Source organism: Anguilla rostrata, chromosome 17 (genome assembly GCF_018555375.3).
Source record: "Anguilla rostrata isolate EN2019 chromosome 17, ASM1855537v3, whole genome shotgun sequence".
NCBI lineage: Eukaryota > Metazoa > Chordata > Actinopteri > Anguilliformes > Anguillidae > Anguilla > Anguilla rostrata.
Genome location: NC_057949.1, coordinates 11,097,891 through 11,118,505, shown reverse-complemented (window position 1 = coordinate 11,118,505; position 20,615 = coordinate 11,097,891). Strand labels below are relative to the sequence as shown.

General features: G+C 47.7%; 1 protein-coding gene across 2 annotated transcripts in view; it reads left to right on the top strand.

The window, feature by feature from the left end:
- Positions 1 to 20,615, top strand: part of LOC135243181 (serine/threonine-protein kinase LMTK2-like) — a 35,408-nt gene continuing 14,793 nt past the window's right edge. The window contains exons 1-6 of one of the 2 annotated variants that reach the window (XM_064314805.1): positions 1 to 554; positions 9,924 to 10,054; positions 10,729 to 10,888; positions 12,404 to 12,480; positions 12,845 to 12,969; positions 13,783 to 13,870. In XM_064314805.1, coding sequence (XP_064170875.1) covers positions 452 to 554; positions 9,924 to 10,054; positions 10,729 to 10,888; positions 12,404 to 12,480; positions 12,845 to 12,969; positions 13,783 to 13,870 — 684 coding nt within the window. In that variant the 5' untranslated portion in view covers positions 1 to 451. The remainder of the gene's footprint in view (positions 555 to 9,923; positions 10,055 to 10,728; positions 10,889 to 12,403; positions 12,481 to 12,844; positions 12,970 to 13,782; positions 13,871 to 20,615) is intronic. The other variant, XM_064314803.1, reaches the window with a different exon arrangement.

The window sequence follows — 20,615 nt, the reverse complement described above, 5'->3', positions numbered from 1 at the left end:
CTGCCTCTGTCGCACACCTTTCTCACATGACGTAGGACCATGGCGCTGTTGGGGAATGTCGGTGTTTGACTCTATAAAGTCTTGATAAATGTAACGTTAAATCTTTGTCATACTGTAATGTCAGTTAAATTTGTAAATAGAGACATGATTGGTCAGGAAAGGTATTGAGACTTTCGGTTTTCTTTTGAATGGACGATATAACGGGAAGGCGAATTGAGCTTACGATATAGCCAACATTAGCTAGCTATCCCTCCAGGCTAACAACGTCGTGAGCTAGCAAGCTAAGGCTAACGCCGAATCAGACGTGGGAAATGCCTAAATCACTGGCTCGCAATGCAGACGTCTTTATCTGTCCTACAGTAAATTAGTTGAAAAATACATAGCTAGCTAATTGTGGCAAGATCTATGTTTGCACACGACAAACTGAACTGGCTAGCTTCTTAAACGCAGGATGATGGAAAACTGTCATGGATTTTATCTGCTGCTGGCGGTTGGGATTCCACAGTTGGCATTGGTAACGTTAGTCGAAGGTGCACCGCTTCCTTCAGATGCAGGTAAGAAATATCATGGAGATGGCTAGCTATGACGCTCGACCACTGTCTCTGTTTGCAAAACTCGCTAGCCGCTGTCAGCCTCAGTGATAACGGTTGTTTTTGCTAGAGGCGTGAGGGAAGGGTCTATGAGTGACATATTCATTTTGCTTCCTAGGACGAAGTGATACCAACTTTCAGCACAACTAGCTATCAAATAACATACACAAATCGTAACTAGTTACAGTAATAGTTAACGAGTTAAACAGGGATCAGTATTGAGCTGGCACCTGTAACCTAACGGTTTACTTTTTGGGTCCCATGCATTTACACAATTAATTTTTTTGAATAACGTAATGTTACGTCCTGTTAAGGGAATCATCTAACTAGCTAGCTGTAATCAATATTGTTTGTAGCATCAGTGGTGTAACTCGCTAGATAAAATACCTTGGACCTTTTGAGTTGACTCGTTCGATAGCTTAGTACACCGCTGGTTTGATGTTGACTATGGACACTAGCAGCTGTCCTGTGGACCCTGTGCCTATCCATTTTACGACATTTCCAACAATTAGCAAACACAAGGCAAAATGATCAAACGCCGTGTTGAGTTCAGTAGGCCTATATATTTTATTAATGCTCGGGTGGCGAGTGATGCCATTGGTCGATGGCTATGAGAACTGTCACAAGGTGAACATCTTGAAAGACAATAAGATTGAACTTGAACATCTGATTGGTATTGCTGCATACTAAAAATAGTTTATATTAACTGCAGTATTGTAGTTTTGTAACCACAAGTTTTTGATAGTTTTAATAGCCCGTCATGTGACGTACATTGTAAATTAAAGTTAAAAGGTTTTATATTTGCCTCATCTGACTTCATAACAATAGGCAATGGAGTTTTGATAAAACCCATTCATGGATATTTCACTTTTACTAATTAAAAATAGCATATTTCATATGCTTTAACGAGGTTTTCAATGGTTTGTAAATGTTTTTTTAGAGAAAAAATACATGGGATATGTGTGTAAAACAAGAATAAAATTCAAGGCAAGTATTTTAAAAAGTATTTCTGAAAGGTAGGACATACTAGACAAAACAGTTTAATGCATGCATTCCTCGGGTTAAAGTAGATAAAGTATATAAATGGAAATTGTAATAGCTGGATTGTTTACTGACGTGTTGTTTGACCGCCGGGCATGAAATACCTCGCTCTAAAAACTTCAGTGCAGTTAAGTTACAGCCAGATCCCCTTCAGTAGGAATCTTTGACTGACGTTAAAGGTTAAAGATTAGATGCTGACTTCCTCCTGAGGAACTAAGTTGTGTTGAGCGCTAATGAAAACCTTCTAACAATAAATCACAATGAAATCCTCGCTTTAAAGAGTCAGAAAATCCCTCCAAAAGTACCTCTCCAAAGCCTATTTAGCGGTATTCTTTTGATTGTGGGTGCAATGTTTATTATTGCGCATTCGTTGTGAGTGCCATCTCTCCCTCTAGCTGTCATACACAGTCAGCTGTTACTAAGGATCAGTGTGGACAGAGCAGCTCAGTGAATGGATTTTTGTTCGCTGTTGAAATGTGTCAATGTTCTCTCAATCACGAACTCCGTGTCATTGTCCTGTCAGTTAGAACCGCCTGGTAGTACTGCAGGGTAGGAGGTCGTCCGGTTTGCCTTAACACCTTGTTACCTAAAGCATTCTTTCCTTATCGGCACTGGTGAATAATTAACGCGGAAGATGAATGTTTATTGTTTTAGTGCAGGTCAGGAGTAGGACACTGGTAAAGAGGTTTCTTGTTCCATGTAGCCTAAATGCCATGTAAAAGTTGTGTAAGTCACTCTGGATAAGAGCGTCTGCTAAATGCCTGTAATGTAATGTAATGTAATGTTCCGTAAAGAATTTTTTTATTCTTGCCATAAAGAAATAGATTTTAGATCGTTACAGGTATTCAGGTGCAGTAAACCATAGACAGCGTGCCAACCGGGAAGACCTTAGACCTGCTTCAAGCCTCGAGATTGGACCGCTGAGCTGCACAGTACCTTGACATGCTAATCCTAACCAGGACTATACAATGAACGCTCCCACTGCTGGGTCCAGCTCCCGTGTGCGGTGACATGATTACATCACAGCCTTACGTAAGCCGGACGGAGCCCCGGCGCTCGGTACACATGAGCGGGCGTGAACGGGACCGGCGCAATGGAGGCCCGCTCGGGCCCGCGGCCACGTGCGCACGCCAGCTGCGCTCTACTCCCACAGCAGCGCCTAGCGTTTAATTAGGCCTGGCAGAGCTGCTAGCCGCATCCCCGCCTGTCCTCTCGCATCCCTCACCGGCTAATCCGCCCGGAGTCCACCGCCAGGGAACGTGCCGGCCGGGATGTGGTTAAAAACGACCCGGGCAAAACGTGTACTGTATATCCACTGTAGGGGTATTCCTTCTCTTGCTTTGTCGAATGCCTCGCCACCTTAGCTCTAATTAAGGATAGGGCTCCCCGTCACAGTTCACTGAGTTCTCTCTACTCTTCAGCACGATTCAGTGAACAGCTAGTTACACTTACTCAGACCAGTGAGGAGTGTCAGAAATGAACAGGACTCAACTCTGACGGTCACAGAGAGCCAGGTATCAGACACACTTGAGTTTGTATTTAGGTAACAGATCTTGTTAAACAACAACTCAATTTGATCATAAGCCTGCACTGCCAGAACTAGAGTTAAAACATGTACATGTACTGTCTGCCTGCAGGGTCTACGGGACAAATGTAAAAAACAGCATTTAATTCAGTTTATTGTAACTAGTCTCAGCTTTTTTTCACACCACTTAAATGTGGGTTTTGCCAAGACAGTATGTGTAAAACAGAAATAAAGTGTGCAGTACTACAAAACACAGAAGCTGACGGAAAACTAAAGACTTGAGTCATCTTCTTTCTTATATGGTCTGGAGGTGGTCAGTTGACTGAAGCCTCGCTGCAATTTTGTTTCCTCAAATAAAATGAATCCCTGGTATGGCTTGTAGTTGAATTCTCCAATGTATTGCATCCAAAGTACAGGGCCTCCACCTGTGTGTGTGTGTGTGTTTGTATTTGTGTACGTGTGCTTGTGCGCATGTGTGTGCGTGAGCGTACGTGCGCTTTTGCGTATGCATGAGTGTACACCTGTGTGTCTGAGCCTCTCAGGGCTTTACATGCGTTTGAGTGCAACCGATTGGGGGTCTGGGGGTCTGGTTGGGGGCGAGGCGTCGGTCCTCACGGGGCCCAGCATCACGCCGTTACAGGGGAACAGTGACAGTGGCCCTGTCGTCAGCCATCTCCCGGCGCGGAAGTGGCCCCGCTCTTCCTCTCTGCTGACCTGTGGAAAAAGGGCCAGTGTTCTGTGCCTTTGGCTTGGGGCTGCTTCTCCCGTCGTTACAGCCTCTGCTGTAATTCTTTTAACAAGGCCCAGTGCCGTAAGGGTGCTTATGTCACTCAAGGTCATTCCGTCCCTTCATGCATATTTTATGAAGGCTGTATTTCCATTTCCTCTCTTCTGGGCCCTGCGTCATCAGTTTTTATTTTATTTATTCCTTTATTTTTATATCTGATATCTGACTCATTACATTGTTGTGCAATTCTGTTATTCTGTAAGAATGCAGAAGACCAGAATGCTGGAAATCTGGACATTTTCGATGTGTGAAAATGAAAGCCCAGATCAGCTGAGAGACAAAAGCCAAAATCCCAGGCTTCAGTCCTCATGTAAAACGAGACTAAAACAAACCTCTGTTTCAGCTTGTGTGATTTTAGTAGCACAAAGAAGAACCAAAGAACAAAGAAACTGACATTTTAGCTTGTGCTGAGAAGGTTTATGGAATTAAAATAATAAATGAAATCGTAAACCAGAGGAAGTGAGTTTTATTTTTTCATTAAGGAAGATGAAAGTGGAAATGTTTTCTTGGTGGATTTTCAAAAGGTTTGAAATGCTGCTGTACCCCCTTTTCATAAAAATATCTAATACTGGTTTTCTCATAATTCCTATTCTTTGTTATATCAGTATGTGTGCGTCAGTAAATCAGGGATTAAGTGTTTTCGTGGTGTCCAGCCTCTGTCCTGGGGGCCCCTGGGGTTTTCTCTGCAAAAATTTTTTTCGCTGTTATAGGAAAACCTCATAGTTTAGCCAACTATTTGAATTTTATTTTACCATGATATGACCTGGGAGGTTAACTCAGGACTAATTTGCAATGATGACCTAGGGAATTAAAGCATGTGGGGGACTGTAGCCAATGAGATGCAGGGGGATGATCAGGTGGCTGAATGTAGAGAGATAGTTTTGTGGGAATTTGAACAGAATACTACCCACAACTCTTCAGAAAACGGCCACAGGATCTTTTTATGATCACGGTGAGTCAAGGTCTTTGTTCAACATCTCATCTGAAGAACACATCCAATCCAGCTGGCCAAGCGAGCCCGATGTTCTCAGTTGTTCACAGCTGCGTTGAGATGGCAGCATAAAGCCACACAGAGTACAAGGTCAGAAAATCCATAATCCCCTGACTTTTTTTTGTTGAGCCTTGTGATTTTGGGAGCTTTCACACTGAAGGCCAGAAGACCCCTCCATGACTAATCCAATAGCAAACCAGAGTTGGTTGATCTTTCGTCAGCTGATTTGTCAGAGCAGGATTGACCAAAGAAGGAAATAGAGATGCAGTCAGTGAGTACACAATCATGCCTTTTGCTGCAACAAAATGGTTTGCAGATTGGACGCTCAAGGTTGAAGGGGTGGTTTCAGTGGTCACATGACCAAAGGAGCTTCTCTCCTACTTGCCACTTGCCCTTAGGATTGGAAATATCACACACGCACACACACACACATACACATCAGTCATATTTATCCAAATTTGACCTGTCAGCACAGTGCACCATCACTAAACTGGGATGTGTTGGGTTAAGCCCTGAATGGGTAGCTGGGTGGACTTCTTTGTGTGTATCTCTCTCTCTCTCTCTCTCTCTTTCTCACACACTCACTCTCTTACGCACACACACACACACACACATAGAATGTACAAAGTACAAAATTCCAAGCATTCCAGTCCCTTCTTCATGAGGGTGTATGCTAAGCAGAAAAGTGAATGATTAAATATGGTTGTACTTTGGTGATCCGAATGCAAAGTAAATCATAATCTATTCCGATACTTCAGCTGCTGCTTCTTTTCTGTAATTGCCCGTTTGGATCTGCACATGTCATACCGTATAACTTGACCATTTTTAAAGAATATGATAAGAATATTAACAGTTGTCAGGTAAAGATGGAGTAAATGGGGTGGAATTGTATGTCAGCCCTAGACAGGACAGGTTACTGAGCGATCACAAGGGCATCCTTTTTACAATGCACTGCGATTCGCTTGCTGAACTGACCTGTTAACACATTAGAATTAATGGGAAGAAATATATGTAAAACTGCCCAAGCTGACACAATGAAGCCAACGGAAATCCACTATAAAGCCATCAAATAGCTTCCATAAAGTGATATACAGCTAATAACTGCTGGTGCTGTGTGGTAAGCACCAATAAAAGCTGAGCATGTGACCGAGTTTTCTATCCTTAGATCAGACATCAGGGTCTTGCAGCGTAATGACCATTTATTCCACCGTCATACCTCACACTGCCTCATACCTCACACTGCCCCGTGCCATCTCTGGCCCCGTGCCTCACACTGCCCCATGCCATCTCTGGCCCCACAGCAGAGGAACCGCCATGTCTGAACTGAGTTCAAATCACAGGACACAATTTCTTATTGTGACCTTTATTCAACCAAGAAGTCCCTTCAGATTAGAATATCTTTTTCAAGGGAGATCTGGCCAAGATGGCAGCCTTAACTACTATATGAAATGTTCAATGTCAAAACAAAGGCTCGACAGCACAATAAAGCATAGGAAACACATAATAAGTATTAAGTATTACTACGTAATAAGTTCATTTATTCAAACCCACATAACATAACCTCCTACTGTGTAAATAATTACTATTTTCAATCACAGTGTTATGAACAAAAGCTTTAAAATTACTCAGGAACATCTGTGCTTTGAGTTTCAGTTTTTACCAGTTATTCCAAGACCAAGGTGCAACATCAGAAAATTTCCAGAGTTTTTACAATATCCATGAATACCGTAGGAACATTGAAACACACCCATTCAGAGCACAGCTTACAAGTGAAAATAATGAAAAGAAAGTAGAACACAGAGGATGAAGGTTAACTGAGCAATGCCCCCTGTGGCCACCTATTGGTTGGGAGAAAGTATAGTAGTGTGTGACCCAAGCTGCTCTGCCTAATTAACAGGGAACAGGTGCGATAGCCAAGATGAAGATGCCATCGAGTCACAGTTCTAAAATGTTGCATATAGTTTTTGATTTCTTTAGACTGAAGTGCAAAGGCTTATTTTGTGTGAGTTAGTTCACTTGAAACACAATTGCCTGCACCAAGCTTGCATCAAGTTAGTCCAAGCCATTAAACTGTGAGTGACCAATATGAGACTGACTGCCCGTTAGTATGTCTAGTAGTGGGTATTGAAATGCTCATGAAAGACATTAACACAAGAATGTACGACTAGACGGATAACCTTCAACGTTACAACCTTCTCTGTAACGTTTTCCAAAAGGATTTCTGAGGAAAGAGAGAAAAAAGAAAGTCTATCTATAGTTCCAGTGATGTTGTCCTCTTCTGTACGTGCAGGCCTGGGGGTGGGGGATTGTGGGGGAGGTGCCAGATGCCCAGGCCTGGGGCTCTGTAGCAGTCTGTTCTGAGAAGGAGCATTACGTAGCCAAAGCAAGTGGAGGGCCGAGTTTTGGGTCATTTCTGTTTCAGTTTAGGTATTTAGAATTGAAAAATCCTCATGAAACATTATGGAAATCTTTCAATTCATGATTTGAATTTAAATTAATTTCCTGAAATGACTGAATCGAAATAAATATAGTGTATCTGCATGTTATATCTCCAGCTAGGCTACCTCTTTGTAAAATACTGACTGATCTGTGTGAAGTTTCTTGGGCCTCTGTGAACCACCTGAATTTCAGAGGGCGTGAAGCAAAATCTGTGCTGTAAATTCACTCTCGCTTGTCCTGGAGAGGAAAGGAAAGTGGGGTGTCCCTTTGACCTTTGAACCCTGCACCTGGTCAGCATGGTGAGCTTGGTCTGCGAGGCCTGCGGGCATGGCGTGTAGTACTGTGCTTTAATGTTATGTGCGCGGCCACCATTTCCCAGCTGCACGTGGCCATTGGGGGGTCAGGGTTCAGAGCTGGGAGATCTGTAGATGATACACGCCCATTACCCCACAGCAGTGCTTTATTGCGCCACGCAGGGCGTTGACACAGTGACTTGTGTTACACACCCTGGAGCAGGGGCAGCGTTCCCTTCCACGGAATTCCCCGTAAGGGCTGGCGGGGGTGCCAGTCTGTTTTCCCAGAGGCATAAAGCATGACTTCTTCATTGGAGGCTAAGGACAAACTCAGGGACACCCACCCATACACACATAACTGCATGTGCATACACTCCCCAGGCACATACACATGCATACATACATTATACAGTATATTATTATTTACTATACGGTATAGGCTAATAGTCCCCTTGCACTATTGTTTATTGTTTACTGTTTGCACTATGTTTATGTTATTGCACTATGTTTATTTTATTTCATTTTATTTATTTTATTTTATGTTCACTGTTATGCATCACCAGACCAAAACAAATTCCTCGTATGTGTAAACCTACTTGGCAATAAAACCTGATTCTGATTCTGATTCTGATTTGGCCCTGGGGGAGTGATTTTTGGGACTTGTGTAGCATTGCTGAAGTGCTCTTTGTACTGTGGAATGTGGGCTAAACCCTGCTGTAAATAAGTAAACTGGATGCTCCAGTGTTCTCTTTCACTGAGGCTGAGTGAGTGAGTCGGTAAATAAATGATTGAGTAAGGGAGCGAGTGAGTCATACAGGGAGCGAGCGAGTGAGTGAGTGAGTGAGTGAGTAAACCTGGGAGAGGGGTTGATGGAGTGAGTCGGTAAATAAATGAGTGAGTAAGGGAGCGAGTGACTCATACAGGGAGCGAGTGAGTGAGTGAGTGGAGAGTGGTGAGCGATGACTGTGAGTGAGTTATGAGCGTGGTGACTGTTGACGTGGTGAGCAGAGAGTGAGTGAGTGAGTGAGTGAGTGAGTGAGTGAGTGAGTGAGTGAGTGAGTGAGCGAGCGAGCGAGCGTGCGTGCGAGCGAACCTGGGAGAGGGGTTGATGGAGTGAGTCGGTAAATAAATGATTGAGTAAGGGAGCGAGTGACTCATACAGGGAGCGAGTGAGTGAGTGAGCTGGAGCCAGTGGCTGGAGCTGAGCCCTTAGCACCTGTTGCTAGCGCTGCAGTTTACACAGCGTTCCACCTGTCCCTGCCCGTGGCTGCCACAGCACATTCTGGAGCCAGAGCGCGACATATGTCACTGCACTCTACTCTTTCAGAACTGAAACACCCAGGGACACATCTTTATTAGCCTTTTTAATCGTTTTAGAAATTGGGCTTGTAAAAAGGCAAAAATGTTGATGCATGGGGTTCTTTAAGCAAGTTCTGTTCTGTTATGGTGCACCTGTTTGTGTACCAGGTTATTTTTGGCAATCTGGAGAAGAGTCAAGTTTTATTTGTGTATTTTTTCCTGGTCGGTGCTGTCGTTGGTGTCGCATAAGCAAGCGCACTCAATGGTTTGCTGGTTGCAGTGAGACGGCGACAGCTCTCCTGCCAGGACCATTTGCCACGCTAATCCTAATGCAAAAATTATTGCTAATGCTAATGACTTATATTAACTTAACCAACAAAACAAGTTATAAGCAAAATTATACTCATTTTTTGTTTGTTTTTAACTGAAAAATACATGAAACATACAGAAATTAGAAGACCATTCGAGCATGTGGATGGGCTCCCAAGGTCTGGTATTGTATCGCGACCGTGCCAGCGGCAGCTGTGCCCAGTACCCTGCAGGGCAAAGCAGAGCTGGCCACAGCGCTGTCCAGGGTGGGAGGAATGTTCCTGGGCTGGGTGGCTGTCCCTGTCTCATTGACTGACAGCCTGCCTATGCCTGCTGTACATTAAGCGTGCTCTTCCCTTGCAGTGGCTGCGCAGCTCAGCTGGTCGGCTGCGGACTGAAAATCTATGCATCTGCGCAAACGCTGCTCTCCTGAATCGACAGGGGATACTGCAGTGATGAAATGTCCAGACTTACTAATACGACTGAACACTTCAGTTTGAGAGAAAGAGAAATACAGGAGATCAGATTTGGAATACTGGAAGGGTGGTGCGTTGCGGTGAATATGACTATAGATGCGATATTGTGAATAAGGGGGAGTTGTTGGAGTGGGGTGCGTGGGATATTTGGGGTGACCTGTGGCTCTTTGCAGGCTTCACAGCAGAGGAGAGGCTCCCCCTGCTGGGACTCTCGCTGGCCGTGTCTGTGGCTTCGCTCCTCGCTCTGCTCCTCCTGCTCCTCAACTGCACCTCCTGCTGCAAGGAGCAGGACATCAACTTTGAGGTGAGTCACCGGAACCAGCTGCACAAGCAGACCCAGTCGTGCAGCCGGAATCTGGCCGATCAGCAAGAGCCATGCGGTTACCAGCGTATGTGTAAGCTTTGTTTCCTGCAATTACCCAGCTCACTTAGCTAATTGGCTCTGTACAGCAACACCGGCTCACTTCTAGATTAGACCACAGTCAAACATTTCTTATGAGTGCCCAAATCTTTCCCTCTTTCAGCCTTATCAGTCAGATTATCAATCAATGAGGCTAAAATGTCAGATCTCATAATGATCTGCATAATTAATTAAGAGCGTAAGTTGGATGGCAAGAATTGCCCACCCCTGCTGTAGAGCTTCCAGCCCTGTGGAGGGTCTCCTATTCATGAACAACTTTCTCATGCTGCAAACAGCTTTGACGTCAGACGTCAGAAATTTATCTCTACAAATTAACATTACAAACTGGGACAGAAAGATAATTTTTTTTTTTAATTAAAAAAGATGTTAAGAATGTGTTCTCTGTACGCTCTTGTGAAAAGCTAGCTGTTTCAGGTTGAGCAGAATGCTGAAAGGATGGTGACCCTGCCCTTAGCCCGGGTTGGTGTAGTCCAGAGAGGCTGCTGACCTGCCCCGGTCCCAGGCAGGGTGAGAGAGCGTGTTTCTGAAGAGGGAACTTTGGGCTCTGTGTCTCTCAGGAGTTCGACGATAACTTTCCGGATGAGGTCGACTTCACGCCCCCTGCGGAGGACACGCCCTCCTTGCAGCCCAACACCGAGGTGTACACGCTGGCCGTGCCCCCCCTTGCCCTGCCAGGACCCCCCCGCCTGGACCCCCCTGCAAGCGCAGGGGTCAGAGGTCAGCTTTTTATTATATAAATGTATTTATTATGGATTTATTATATTTATATAAATACATTTACAATGCAGCATATTTTGCCAGTTCCTTTCAGCTGTTCTGTCTCTTTATTGAGAGGCCGCATGGCTATTTCTCATTGCATGTAGTGTCCTTTCCTTGCATGTTTGTGTGTGTGTGTGTTGTCTGTGGATGCTTCTGTGTTTGTCTGCATTCTTTAGTTCAAGCATGAGTAAATGTGATTTTTTTAGTGTGCGTGTGTGCAAACTTTAGATCATGCATGTGTGTGCATTTTTTAGTGTGCGTGTGTGCATACTTTAGTTCATGCATGTGCGTGTGTGTGTGCATTTTTTAGTGTGCGTGTGTGCATACTTTATTTCATGCATGTGCATGTGTGTGTGTGCATTTTTTAGTGTGCACGTGTGCATGCTTTAGTTCATATGTGTGTGCTTGTGCATTTTTTAGTGTGTGTGTGCATGATGCATGTGTGCGTGTGCATTTTTTAGTGTGTGTGTGCATGCTTTATTTCATGCGTGCATGCAGAGTTGGACACATCCTTTTTAGGCTGCAGTATTTCTTTGCATCTTCATGAGGATGTAACATCTGTCAGCGAAACCATTGCTCCATCTCCATTCTTTCTCTCACCACTTCTCTCCCTCCCCCTCTTTGCCTGACGCTCAAACCCTGTTGACCTCCCATAAAAATCAGCTTGAGTTTTTTCGAAGATTCAAATATCCATTCCATACTCATCCATTCATTCATGCAAATGCCACCATGTTCCTCATTTAGCTGCCTTGCTCATTCCACTCCCCACGCTTGGGTCGCTTGGCAGTCAGTGTTGTTTCCCTGCCTGCGCAGAACCTTGCTGTGGGAAGCAGAGATAAACAGTTCTCTGTGCTTAGGCTGTGCTTTGTGCTTAGTGGGCGCAGGTGCTCATGAATATTAATTAGGTTGCGGGTCATTGCACGTGTCATTGCCTTCAGTGCCCGGTTCTGATTCTGATCTCCAGCCAGTATGAACCCACTGTCATCCCGAGTTAATAAAGGAGCGGGGGCTGGATTTTCACAGGTCTGTGAATCCTCCCCTGAACTCTGATCAGAGAGGGCCAATCGAACGGTTGCGTTGTGAGTAACACGTGAGTCATCTGTGAGTACCATGTGAGTAAAATGTGACCACTTTTGGCAACTCGGGGCTTTTGTCAATAATTACTAAAATGACACACTCATATTCGATTCAATAGCAGAAGTTATGACTCATTAGTATAATATGGCACTTTTTGACAGTGGCTTCTTACTTTGCATTGCACTTTTGAGAAAACAACCTACAAAGTTCAGAGATTTTCAGCAGTTATGCTTCAAAACTCCTTGTTCTAACATGTATTTAAATGGAGAGCAGCTGGGCTAATACCTATTTGTCACACAAACTGTCTCTCTACATTGTGATCGGAATGGGCGTTTACCCCTCACACGTAACCCCTTTTGTTTTTGACTCTTGACTCTTGACCTGTGACCTTTGCAGAGGGGTCCTCTACCCCCCAGGTGACCAGACAGAGTCTGAGCTACATCCAGGAAATCGGAACTGGCTGGTTCGGCAAGGTACGTGTCTTACACCAGGACTGTTTTATAACATTTTAAACATTTGAATGTTACCGTTTTAAATATTATAATGGTCTGTAGTGCACTGCTAGGGACACTGGTCCCAGCAACCCAGTCTCCCTCCCGCAGGCTGTCCTTGGCGTTGGAGCCGTGGGAAAAAACATAGCCAAAATTAGCTGTCAATCACTGAATCGTATCAACCAATCGAAAAACAGTTGCTCTTCATAGCGGAGAGCGTGAAATCAGTGATTGGCAAACAAAGCCTCAGTAGCCTCCGGGGCATTTAGCGCGGGCGCGGCGGTGTGTGGGGCCTGGCGCCTGGTTTTTACGTGCCCCCTGCCCCCCCCCCCCCCGCGCGTGGCAGGTGCTGCTGAGCGAGATGTTCTCGGAGCAGGAGCTGGGGGCCTCCCGGGTGCTGGTCCAGGAGCTGAAGGCCAGCGCCGACTCCCCCGAGCAGAGCCGCTTCCTGCAGCAGGCCGAGCCCTACCGGTGAGTGCGGCCCAGGGGGCGGAGCCACGGCGTCCCCTCAGACGCGCGAGCGCTCCGGTTTCTCATTCACTGAAGCGGAGCTGGCACACCTGAGTCAGGCACTTCAGACGCTGGTAAAACCTGTAAACAACCCTGCTGATCCCTGCGAAAACATGTCACTAACCAAAAATATGAACAAAGTGTTTTCTTGGTGTACATTGGTGAAAATTGGTATTTCTTTTAAAATAGCCAGCGATCAGTCAGTATTATGTTGTATTATAAAATTTATATAATAAAATTGTCAGTTTTTGACCCAGTTCTGGTAACGAAGAGCATCAGATGAGATTAGCTGGATTATCTTGCAGTGTTATAGGTTTATTGAATGGTAAACAGCTCTGTTGCACAAACCAAGCACACTTTGAGTCAGCAGCCTTCAAAAAGGAGATATATGAACCTTTGCTATATCCAACAAAACTGTTTCACTGGATAGACAGCCATAGGTGACATAAAATGTAATTTATGTAAAAAAAAAACAACTTTATTTTCTTTATGACTGGGAGACAGTAGTGCAAGAGCAGGCCTGGTAATGATGGGCTTTGGCACGTAGATTTACGGACCCTACCAGTGGATGAAGAGGAAAATCACTGTTTTAGACCTGAGGGGCTGTAGTGCAGGCGTTATCGCAGTTGAACAGCGCCCTCTGTCTGTATGCAGAGGCATCACACAGATTCAACGTTACGTGTAGTCCGGTTGTGCGCGCGAGTGATATTAAGCAGGTTTTGGGGGAGGTTGTAGGACCCTGTTGAATTTTATTCACTGTGATTCATTTTTTAGGGTTCTGCAGCACCCCAACATCGTGCACTGCCTGGGTCAGTGTGTGGACTCCATCCCGTTCCTTCTGGTGTTTGAGCACTGTGAGCTGGTGAGTGTCTGTCTCAGGTTTGTTATTTTCCCCTCTCCTCTGTCCTGTGCCCTTTCTCTCCTCCTCCTCAGGGCTTCCCTCAGTGTAGCTCATTGAGCTTCAGCTGGTCTTCCCTGACTGGGGAGTTTGGACTGTGTACAAAAGACCATTCTTTTTCCCAATTTTCCAAATTAGCCTCAGAAGGAAATTAGTTGTGTTTCCAGAGGGGCTGGAGTGTGTAGTTTCTGCCGGTTTGCTTTGTGATTTTGAACGCCTTGCGCAGCTGTGGACGGTAATAACAGCGCCACCGAGTGGCCGAGGAGCGATATCGCGCGGCACGTCTGCGGTCACCGCTCCCGAGCCTGGCCGAATCGGTGAGGCGGGACGCCCCGCGTACCGGACAGCCCCGGGAAGAGAGAGGGGGGAGAGAGAGGGGTACGAGAGAGCCGAACCCCCAGCTGTTTCCATTTTGCCGCCCCTGAGGGGAAGCCAGCCGCAGGGGCTGGGCAGTTTGGGGAGCAGGGGTGCTGTGCGGTGGGAATTCGCTGCGCGTGGGAGTCCCATGTAATTCAGAATGATCAGCACGGGAATGAGCGCCTTCCCAGGACATCCTCACCTAGCCCGTATGTGTGTGTGTGTGTGTGTGTGTGTGTGTGTGTGTGTGCGTGTGTGTGTGTGTGTTTGTGTGTTTGTGTGTTTGTGTGTGTGTTTGTTTGTGTGTGTGTGTGTGTGTGTGTGTGTTTGTGTGTGTGTGTGCTTTGTGTGTGTGTGTGTGTGTGTGTGGTGTTACTGTGGTTGTGTTTGTAGTGTGTGTGTGTGTCCATCTTGTGCATGCTGTCGCTGACATTCGGCCTCGCTGTTGCGTGTTGCTGAAGAAGTGTTCAATCACTTGCCAATGGTAATGTTAGAATTAACAGTAAAGTAGTACAGTACAGTAGCCTCTGTTCCCCCCGTCCCTCTGTCCCGCGTCCCCCCGTCCCGCTGTTCCCCTGTCCTCTCGTCCTCCTGTCCCACTGCCCATCTGCCCCCTCTGTTCCCCAATCCCCACATCACCCATCCCTCTGTCTCCCTGTCTCCCCGTCCCTGTGTCCCCCTGTTCCTCTGTCCCCCTCTTTCCCCCCCTGTCCCTCTCATCCCTCTGTCACTCTGTCTCCCCGTCCCTGTGTCCCCCTGTTCCTCTGTCCCCCTCTTTCCCCCCCCTGTCCCTCTCATCCCTCTGTCCCTCTGGCCATCAGGCCCTGGGCAGTCTCTGGGCTGTCAGTGGGGTCCACCCGCCCCCTGATTTATTTGGAGTTTCTCCCGCTCTATTTTGGGTGGCCGGCCGGGCCCGGCAGGGTCTAAGGTTGCAGTGCTGTTTACAGGACGGACCTCTCGGGTTCTCGACCCCCCCCCCTCCCCACCCCTTCCTGATGTCCCAGTAAAGCAGCGGGCTTCTTTTACCCCCCTCCCCAGTGTCTGTGCCATCTCGCTGCGCTGGGCCTTTTTAACACCACGCTGTCTGCACGATGAAAGATGGGGCTTTGGGTTGGTTTTTTTTCGGCCGCTTCGTACCCATCCCCGGAGTGTCTGGGTTGATTTCCACACGTTTCGGCGGGGTTAAGTCTTTTCCTCATTTACCTCTGTAGTACCTGCGCTGCTTCCCTGGGGTTGATTAGGGTGGGGTATGGGTGGCAGATGCACTGTAATGCCAGTGTGTGCACGGTATACGCTAAATCAGCAAACAGTAATGTGTGTGTGTGTATGTGTGTGTATTTGTCTATGTATCTCTGTGTATGTGTTTCTTTGTGTGTTCTTTTCTTGACTTTTTGTGTCCAGCTGTGTATGTGTGTGTGTGTGTGTGTGCTTGTGTATGATTTGGTTTCATGTTTCAGTGCTTATGTTTGTGTATATGTATCTGTGTGTGTGTTTTTGTGGATTCTTTACCTGACGTATGTGTGTATGTGTGTTTTGTGCGTTTACGTCCGTGTGTCTCTCACGGTTGTGTGTGTGTCCCTCCCTATGCGTGTGTCTGAGCCCTGAAGCGACCCTAACCCATTTCTGGTCGCTATAAATCTGCGGTCGCTATAAGTCTGGAGGAAACGGCATTAACCCCTGATGTGAGAGGGACTTTACGAGCCGCAGCGCACCCCTGATTTACAGTCCTGGCTGGGCCAGACCCTGCTGGACTTTTTATGTGTAACAGATATCAAACGCAGGGTAACGCACGCTGTCCGCTCAGTGCAGCCGGCCCTTCTCACCCTAAAATAAGCGCGCGCTCCTGAGGTTAAGTGCTGCTGTCTGCATGAATTATTGAACTGCGTTTGAAAGTGAAATGATCCAGAGTGACCTCTTTGTAGGCCTTTGTGGATCTTAAGAGGGTTGGGCGACAGTCTTGTGGTGGGGGGGGGGGGGGGGGGGTTTGCTTGTGCCACATGAGAGGAAGTTGGATTAAAATTTTGTTCTTGTTTAATGAGAGGAGTCACTGGCATTCGCGGGGTGGGGTGAATGGATCACAGACTGCCTTATTGGGCGGAGCCAAATTTGGGCAAGAAGGTTTTCCGCCATGAGGTTCGAGCCCCCGGAGACCAAGACCGGAGAAACAAGAACAGGGAGCAAAAAACCGAACTGTGTTGGAGGAGCCGTGTGGGGAGTGTGGAGGGCCTGCAGGGAGCTGGGTGGAGCTGGGCGGGTTGCCTTCCCGAATATGGCCGGCTGGGCGCTGCAGAGGGGTGTTTCTCCGGCGGGGGCAGACAGTGACGGGGGTGGAGGCCTGAGAGGGGGGCGGCTGTGCGCTCGTGTGTCACTGCACCGTACGCTCGCCCGCCATCACGACCGCAGCACCTCGCGAACGCCAAGACGGTGCGCTCAGCCCCGGCGGCTCGGGTGTCCTGGCGACCGTAGCGCCAGCGCCCGTTTCATCACCGAGGCCCGAGCGCGCCAGCGCCCTGCCGGGGAGGGGCCCGCCGACCCCGGCCCCGCCGCGCCCTGCCGCGCCCCGCCCCGCCCCCCGCGAAGCGCTGAGCTCACTCCCCCAGGTGTTGCGTAACGGCATCTGGCCTGCCCGTGGCTCCCTGCCTCTCCCCTGCTCAAATTTCCCCCTCCTCCTTTCCATCAGCGCGATTCCTGCCCGCTGGAGTCAGACGGGATGTTTCACTTCAGCTAGATAATTCATTAATCAGTCCACTGAAATGTTTCTGTTAAGTCAGGCTCTCCTATGTTAATGGCTATGGAGGTGTTCCTCTGACCGGGTTAGAGAAGGGAAGAAAGGGAGAGAGATGGGGGAGAGATGTAAGGAGAAAGGAAGGGAGATACATATTTATTGAGAGCAAAAGAGGGATGACTAGCAGCAGAGGAAGAGGGCAGGGATGAGAGGTGCGTGTAGTGAGAGAGATACAGAGGGGGGTTGGATGGGTCCAGCGGCCTGGGCAGATGGGGTGAATGAGAGTCTTGTGGCCTCCCCTGGCTGTAATGCGCTAAGACTCTGCATGTCCGCCACTTTAGCGGGTTACGCGCCGCGCTGGTCCGCGCGGAAGCGTGGGAGTTTGGGGACTGGACCCTGTGACAGGAAGGGAGGGGTTCAGGCAGGGCCGCCGCCCTCTCCGTGCGCTTGATGAATTGGGCGGAAAGTAGGCCTCCTTCCTCCCTGAGCGCCTGCAGCCATGTTGTCGGATGCGCAGTCCCCGAGGGACGCCTGAAGTGTGCGTTTAGCGTTAGCATTAGCGCTGCGAGCACCGGAGCGCAAGCCGCCTTCGTCCTCCACCCTGATCATGACGTAGCGATTAGGACCCGAATCTCACACAACGGCAGAAACAGGGCCAGGGGAGCCGATGGGGCAGCTTCCCATTTACGGTGAATTTTGGGGTCTGAAAATACAGATTATCCAGACCCCCCAGGGAGGGGGGGGGGGGGATACCCGACAGCTGCGTGATTGATGGCTGCTTCCCCTCTGTTTCAGCTGTAACCCCTGGTAACCCCGAATCAGGACATTTTGGGGAACGCGGGGGTGCGTGTGTGAGGCAGAGTGATGCAGCAGCTGTGCGGGTGATTGACAGGCTCTCCTGCACGCACTCCCTGTGGGGCTACCCCTCACACACATGCCAGACCGGGGTCAAAGGTCACACATTTGTCCGAGACGCTTTACAGCTTCACATGCCCGTAAAACCCAAAAAGAGCATCTGCGTAACCCTGGGAATTTATAGAAAATGTAATACTGAACGCAACATATCGCGCAACCAAGTAACTGAACACACCATCGTATAACAGAATTTTGAAAATAACATTTTAAATTGTGCGGTGTACTGGAGTGTGGTACAGCGGGAGTGCAATGCCTAAGAAACGTTTCCATAGATACGGGACCTGTAGGTACGGGGGCCTTAGATACGAGGCCTTAGATACGGGGCTGTGGGTCGGGTCGCTGCCACGGAACAGGCGCGGGTGATTCCCAGGTAGGGCATAGCTACTGTGCTCTCAGAACGTACAGTAGCCATCCTGGACAGCTTTAGCAGAGTAAAAGCATCGAAGGATAGGATGTAAATAGTCTGAGCCATCAGGTAAGGGTGTGCGGCTAGTGAATTATAAACGGCTGTGGAAGTAAGCAAGCAGTCTCTGGGGGTTGGTCTGTGCTTTGTTTCTGTGGTCTGTGGGTAGAGTACAGTATCTGTGCTTCGGTTCCTGGTTTTCTCACTGGCTGCAGTGTGGGCTGCTGGTTTGAGTTCCACTGTACCTTCAGCCAGGTACCAAGCCTGAAACCTCCACTGTTATAAATGGGTAGTGTGGAAATATAGAAAGGCTAATAATACTGATGGTAATAATTTATTAATAGTAATAAATTAACCTATTTATATCTACCTTTCCCATGGTGATCACTGAAGTATTTTTAGTGAAGTCACAAATTGTGGTGATGTCACACCTTCTTTGATCCCGTTGGTTGAAATCCCCCTCATTACATGCCGTCTGCTATCATCCTCTGTTAGTGAACAGGAAGAGCTCACTGACAGTGTGTGTGCGTGTGTGTGTGTGTATGTGTGAATGTGCTTGTGAATGCATGTGTGTGTGCGTGCATTTGTGCAAGTGTGCATATGCATTTGTGCGTGAGTGTGTGTATATGTGCATGCATATGCGTGCATGTTGGTGCATGTGTATGGGTGTGCATGCATGCTTGTGTATGTCTGAGCATGTATATGCATGGGTGCATGCATGTGTGTTTGCATGTGCATGCGTGTGTGTGCATATGCATGCATGTGTGTATGTGTATGAGCGTGTATATGAGTATGTGTGTGTGTATGCGTGTGTGTGCTTTGGCAGGAAGCTCAGAAATCATTCAGTGGTCCCCTGGGTGGGCAGGATTCGGTAGCTGGGCTGGGGGGGATGGAATGTGAATTAGCCGCGGGGGTCAGCGTAATCGTCCCAGCGGCCTTCGCGCGGGCGCTCGTCATCACGATTCAGTCGTCAGCCCGACGCTCTCGCCCGGAGCTGCTCCCCAGTGACGACTCCCACGAGCACTGGAGCACCTGGCCTTTCACACTGGTGCTCCCCCAGCCCACTATCACACAGTATATGTTCCACTATGCTGAAACCTGCACTACAAGGGACATTCAATAAAAATGAAATTAGTCAAATAAATTAATTTAAAAAATATATTTATATATATATATATGTATTTTAACATGTTTGGCTGTGTTTGTGTACACATACATGCTTGTGTGCATGTGTGTGTGTGCGTGTGTGTCACACACATACTCACATGCAGCAAAATAAGCGGTTAGAGTGGCCACATGCCTATCATCTGATTCAGCTGAGTTAGCATTAGCTGCTAAGGCAGGACATGGCAGTGGCTGTCAGCGGCGGTGGCTGTTAGCGTTAGCCGCCCGCGGTGGAGAAAGTGCCTCTCCCCGTGCTGGTGACAGGGGCCAAAGGGCCAGTTTCCCTCAGAGACACGTCTGCCCGCCTGTGTCTCCAAAACCGCCCCTATCAGCAGCTATATATAACGCCAGCCCCCATCCCCACCCCGCCTCAGACTTTGCTACCTGTTTAGGAACAAACTGGACAGATAGGAGTGTTGCCCTGAAAGCAGCCCAGCCCTCCAGGGGGGTGGATGGGGATTTCAATTAATTGGGCCTCATTTCTGGGGACTGTGGCTGATGTCCCCCATGCTTCAGTCTTGGACCCGAGAAATGTGAACGAGATGTCTAGGTTGGGGGGGGGGCATGACCCCTCCCCCAAAGCACCCCCCCCCAGCCTGACATTGCTGTTTTTATTTTTAATTTTCTGTGACACAGCACAGCATAGAGTGCAGTCCCGTTAAACAGCCCTGCCCTTATTTGGTTGAGTCCCAGAGCACAGAAAAGCCGGTGCAGCAGACTCTGAATGGGGGCTGAGGAGGTGAGATCTCTGCTGCCCCCTTGTGGGCGGAGTCACACTGCGCAAAACATCTTTTACTTTACAATGAGTGTGTGTGAGTGTGAATTTGTGCACGTGAGGTTCACACCGAGAATTTATGTGGTCCTTACAATCACGCTCCCCTCCCAACCACTTTTAAATCATCAGGTGTGAATTCTGGGATTTTAGTCAAAACATAGTGTGTGGTATTGTAGGTACACACAGGAAGGCCAGCACCCTGGAACACAATCACAGTCCTGTGGATATAAAAGCAGTATTTTATGTGTATTTTAGTTTTTTATTGTTAGCCCATAGCACAGCTGTCCGTTTTGTTTCATGTATTGATTGATTTATTGATTGATTTGTGAAATGTGTGGAACAGGAGCAGTGCCTATGAATCATCATTTCA